Source organism: Etheostoma spectabile, chromosome 16 (assembly GCF_008692095.1).
Source record: "Etheostoma spectabile isolate EspeVRDwgs_2016 chromosome 16, UIUC_Espe_1.0, whole genome shotgun sequence".
In the NCBI taxonomy this organism is placed as follows: Eukaryota; Metazoa; Chordata; class Actinopteri; order Perciformes; family Percidae; genus Etheostoma; species Etheostoma spectabile.
Genome location: NC_045748.1, coordinates 5,806,288 through 5,811,249, shown reverse-complemented (window position 1 = coordinate 5,811,249; position 4,962 = coordinate 5,806,288). Strand labels below are relative to the sequence as shown.

General features: G+C 43.1%; 1 protein-coding gene across 2 annotated transcripts in view; it reads left to right on the top strand.

Annotated features, from left to right (window-relative positions):
- snx30 (sorting nexin family member 30) overlaps window positions 1-3,956 on the top strand; it is a gene marked incomplete at its 5' end in the record, with an annotated part of 13,339 nt that extends 9,383 nt beyond the window's left edge. For both annotated transcript variants that reach the window (XM_032539661.1, XM_032539660.1), the window contains 3 exon segments: window positions 2,147-2,236; window positions 2,650-2,802; window positions 3,404-3,956. In XM_032539661.1, coding sequence (XP_032395552.1) covers window positions 2,147-2,236; window positions 2,650-2,802; window positions 3,404-3,481 — 321 coding nt within the window. In that variant the 3' untranslated portion in view covers window positions 3,482-3,956.
- Between the last annotated feature and the right edge of the window lie 1,006 nt (window positions 3,957-4,962).

The following is a 4,962-nucleotide window of genomic DNA, read 5'->3' as shown; positions in this document are numbered from 1 at the left end:
CACACACACACACACACACACACACAAAATTGGCTTTTAGCCTTAGTTGACGCTTGCCACATTTACACGGAGCTGAGAAACAGATAATAATATTACTCATATGACACTGCCACAGTGGAACTAACAGTAAATGCCAGTTTGGTTAAGTTGGTATTCATGTTCTAGTTCAACTAGCTCTAGTTGATTTAGCTAGATGGTCTTTTTTTGAGGTGAAACACTCCGTACTGTAAACATGCGTTACCCCAGTATAAAATCAGAACACCTAATGACCATATGACATACTAATTCTATGCAGTATGTGTACGCTGTAATCGGAAATATAAATTTTATAACTCTTTTTGACCTATTATTAATTGAAAACAGTACAAAGACAATATATTTTATGTTTTACCTTACCTACCTAAATGTACTGTATGCTAATTCTGAATTTGATGCCAGCAACATGCTTTTCAGAAAGCTGGGAAAAGCAATAATGGGAAAGAATTCAGTGTCCTCAGCTGCCAAACGCTGAGGGTCTCTTGAGTGTTGTCAAAAGAAAAGGTGACGCAACACAGAGGTAAACATGACCCCTGTCCCATCTTGCTCGGAACATGTTGCAAGCATCAAATTCAAAGTAAGTGAATATTTACAAAAGAATAAATAAAGTTTAGCGATCAGGGATTCTTCCATGACCCGACAAACACAAGACACATGTGGCTCAATATCTGCTGTGGTTGGTTTGAAGCCCTCAACAACACTCCTGTGAGGAAATCCACACCTCACCCAGATGAACAGGCACCCAGACTTGAGACAGCTGATGTCCGGAGGACGTTAACCCTTGTGTTGTCCTTCGGGTCACCGGGACCCGTTCAGTTTATTTGTCTTTTTGTATCAGCCTGGCGTTGATCTGTCCCCGGTGACCATTGCGTAGGCTACCATGTGATATCATTTCACGTGGACTGGAAGGGGCCTCACCCTTTGGAGTCCTAGAGACCCCTCCTGCAGTCGAACACGTTCCCACTACCCCTCATCGCGTCCTCCCAGGTCCTGAAACCCATCCTGCACTCGAAGGTGTTTCCCACTACCATTATCTCGTCCTTCAATCGTATTTTTCGGCTACCGTGGCCCGGTCCTCTGGGGTCCCGAGACCCATCCTGCCCTCGAACACTTTAAATAAACTAAACAAGTCCCCATGACACCTAGGACAACACAGGCGAAAAGCAGCAGGCGCCAATAACTTACAGGGACGGGTGTTCAAAGACTGTCCTGACCAGCTGGCTGTTGTCCTCACGGACATATTTAACACCGCGCTGACCCATGCTGTCGTCCCTTCCTGTCTCAAGACTGCCACCATCATACCAGGGCCCAAATAACCCACAATTTCATCACTCAACGATTACCGCCGCGTCACACACTCCCATCATCATGAAGTGTTTCGAGAGGCTGGTGAAGGACCCCCCCCACTGAATGACAATAAAGTCTAAGTCTAATTCTAAGAACATTGAAACTCTTGTCTTTGTACTGTTTTCAATTGAATATGCCAGAGCTTTTGCTTACATTTCACAGTGTCCCAACTTTTTGGGGAATTGGGGTTGTACAAAAAACCCAACATACTTTTATCATTGTATATAAACAGGAAATGATACAATACCTGCGACCACGGACATCAGTCAAACTGGGTCTTTGGAAAACCACTGACTAATACGTTTTCCAAGATCTTTCTGAGCTTTTTCATTAGCATCTACTGTTGATTTCCATTTTCTTTCCAGCTGTCAGCAGCTCCATTTCCTTTACTGAGAATAGTGTGCATCCACAGCATACTCTGAAATTGCCCAAATTTAGTATGCACACAGTCTGCGTTGAGTATACTTTGTTTTGCAGTGCAAACAATCCACGCACTGAAGACCTGATACGAATGAACGGATTAGTGGATTTGAGACACAGCAACAGACTTGCTTACTTTCCGCTGAGTCACCTTTGACCCCGAATAGAGGAAGTTGCAGCTGACATTCTGTGTGTGTCAGTTCCTTTACTCACCGAGCCCTTGAATCAGCATTTCTCTCTGTTTAATCTTTTTCACACGTTGTCTCTCTCTGAAATTTTACAGTACCAGAAAATATCACATTAATGGTGCAAAATGAAACAGTTGTTTTCTTGTTGGTTACAGAATGTTTTGAGGAAGCGGGACCAGAGCCAGGCCGAGTACGAGGCCCGACTAGAAGCGGCCATATTGCGCAAACAGGAGGACAGAACACCAGTAAGCCTTATCCGTCCTCTCAACAAAATCTGAAGCTCCCTTCAAACACACAGGCCTTTCAATCAGCACATGATCAATAATGAAAAGAGGCGTTACTTCACTGAACATTTGTGACTTCTTTTAATGTTTATACTTTATATTATATAAGGTGAATAATCTCTTCAAAATAAAAGCTTTTAGTGCTGTTAGAATTAGTTGGATATCCTTTGTCCATGTGCCATACTAACTCCACAAAGATTTGAGAGGGATAATTTGTGAAAGTCTTCCCTCACTACAAATTTCTCTAATACAACCCTTCCCCTCCAAAACTCCTGCACCACCCAGACCCCTGCGGTTGTAGACCTGCAACCCGTAGTCTTTTATTATGTCCCCTGAACGCCCCTGTAGCTGTAGTTTTCTCTGTCTCGCCGTAGATGCCAGTGGAGGTCGAGAAATGCCAGGACAAAGTGGAGTGTTTCAACGCTGACCTGAAGGCAGACTGGGAGCGCTGGCAAAGCAACAAGAGACAAGACTTCAAACAGCTTCTCACCGGCATGGCCGACAAAAACATCAACCACTATGAAAAGGTACGCAGGCTGCTGGAAAGCCAATGTAACTTAAAAAGACTAAAAATCAATACCGGAAGGTTAAACTGTCTTGTAATCATTGATTGATCTGTTGTGGACCTTTTTGAGCCCCTCTGTGTTTGGAGCCCTCAGACCCTCCTGCACTCACACACTTGTTTTGGCCCTGTTTTAACGATCTAGGTGCGCAGGTGCGTTTAGGACACGTATGTAGCAAATGCACCTGCGCTCATCTTTGTGCCCATGGTCGTGCTGGTCTTACAGGGAGGTGTGTTCAGGTGCATTCTTGGCGTATTGCTTGAGGCAGTGGGAAGAGATGGCGCCATTGACCAACACAAACCTGGTCTAAAGCTAAAATAGCAGCATTTCATTGTTATTTTAAAATGCGATTAGGCTCGTGCACAGCGTGCGCGCACTATGCTTGTTACACACACAGGGAAGCGCAGCAGCACACGAACAGGCAAAAGATCACAAACAGAAATATTACGGTGCAAATCCGCCATCGTAATAGCAATGTGCCTGTCTTTTAAAGGGAATGGGAGATGACACCCTGATTGGTTAATTGCATGTTACTGTTACATTCATCCGTCTCCTCTCTCTGCAGTGCCAGGTGGCGTGGGAGTCACTCATAACTCTCCTCCAGGACAAACAGACTGAGGACAAAACGAGCGAGACGAACTGAAACATCTCCTCATGTCTCATCCCTCTGTGTATAACACACTCTCTCATGCCAAGGAACTGGACAAACAGGGCAGTGGATTTGAACTGCTGGACTTTGCCCCTGTTTTCCTCTGAGATGACTGTACGGAGGGGAGTCATCTCTCAGAGACTCGACCTGCTGCGAAGGAGGTAATGAATGGTACATTCGAGGACAGCTGGGAAAAAGGAGAGATCTACTATGTACAGACATTTTCCTTTTTTGTTTTGGTCTTTGTTCCTATTGACTTTTTCTACTACATGTTTCCAATAATAACCAGTCGGTTTGCCAATGCTACTTGTTGTGTATTTAACCGCGGTCTCAGAGAGGCACGTTTTCTGTCTGATCGCTCCATGTTGACATGCAGACGAATGGGAAGGATAATGCTTCGGCGTCGCAGAAAACCAATAAGATCATGATATTTTGCGTGTTCAGTATTCAGAGCATCCCGAGGATTTTTTATTTCCTGTCGGGTCGTAAAAGCCTCTAAACGTGTAACACTGAAACAAGACTCATGCCATTCTCATTCATCTTTTAAAGGCATCACATTGGCTAATTATTATATGTTAAATATTGCTAAATTAGAGCCCAACATCCTATACTTAATTTAAAGGAACATAACTGTTTTTTTTGTTTTTGTTTTTGTTTTTACGTGTGTTTTTGGCCCACAAATTACTGTGGACTGTTTTCCAAAAGTTCTTAATAGTTTTCCTATTTTCCCTGCAAGCATTGTAAGTATGAAATTCAACTGGCAAAGACGTGAAGCTGTGGCATCAGTGTTTCACAACACAGCCTTGTGTAACAACAAGAAGTAACGCACGGGCGCAGAAAAAGCCGGTGGAGCAAGAAATGGGTCAAAAAAACGTTGGCAGTAAAAGACACAGATCGCTCTCCAAATGGAAACTTTAGCATGAATTTTTGATCCTCATCCTTAGGTTGAAATAAACGTGAAGCAAAGACGTTTCACAGTGACGACACAAGTTGAACGTCGATCTTTATCAGGATGTGAGTTTGTGTTTTCAAGCACAAACATTGCAGATGTGGTCATACATTTGTGCATTGCGTACGGCGCAGCAGCTCCACCTGGTGGTTAGGATGCTTATAGTTTTCATTCTTTTGAAACTTCTCTTCATATCACATGTTTGCTTTTTTCACCATGGACATTTTCTCCTGCTGTAGGGATTCCACCTCTCTTAGAATAGGATAGAATTTATTAACCCCCCCCCCTCTGGGGAAATTCCTGTACTATAGCAGCTCAAGAGAAACAAAAATGTACACACATCAGAATAATTACATTTAATAATTATTCAGGCAAAAGCTTTAACTCCATTGAGGATGCTTAATGGCCCATCTGGCAGATTTACCCAAATGAACAGCACACAAAGGGAATCAAAAGTACAATTCATTCCTTTTTAAACAAATGCAAATAATCGTCTGTCAACTTTTCTGTTGAAATCGAATGTCAT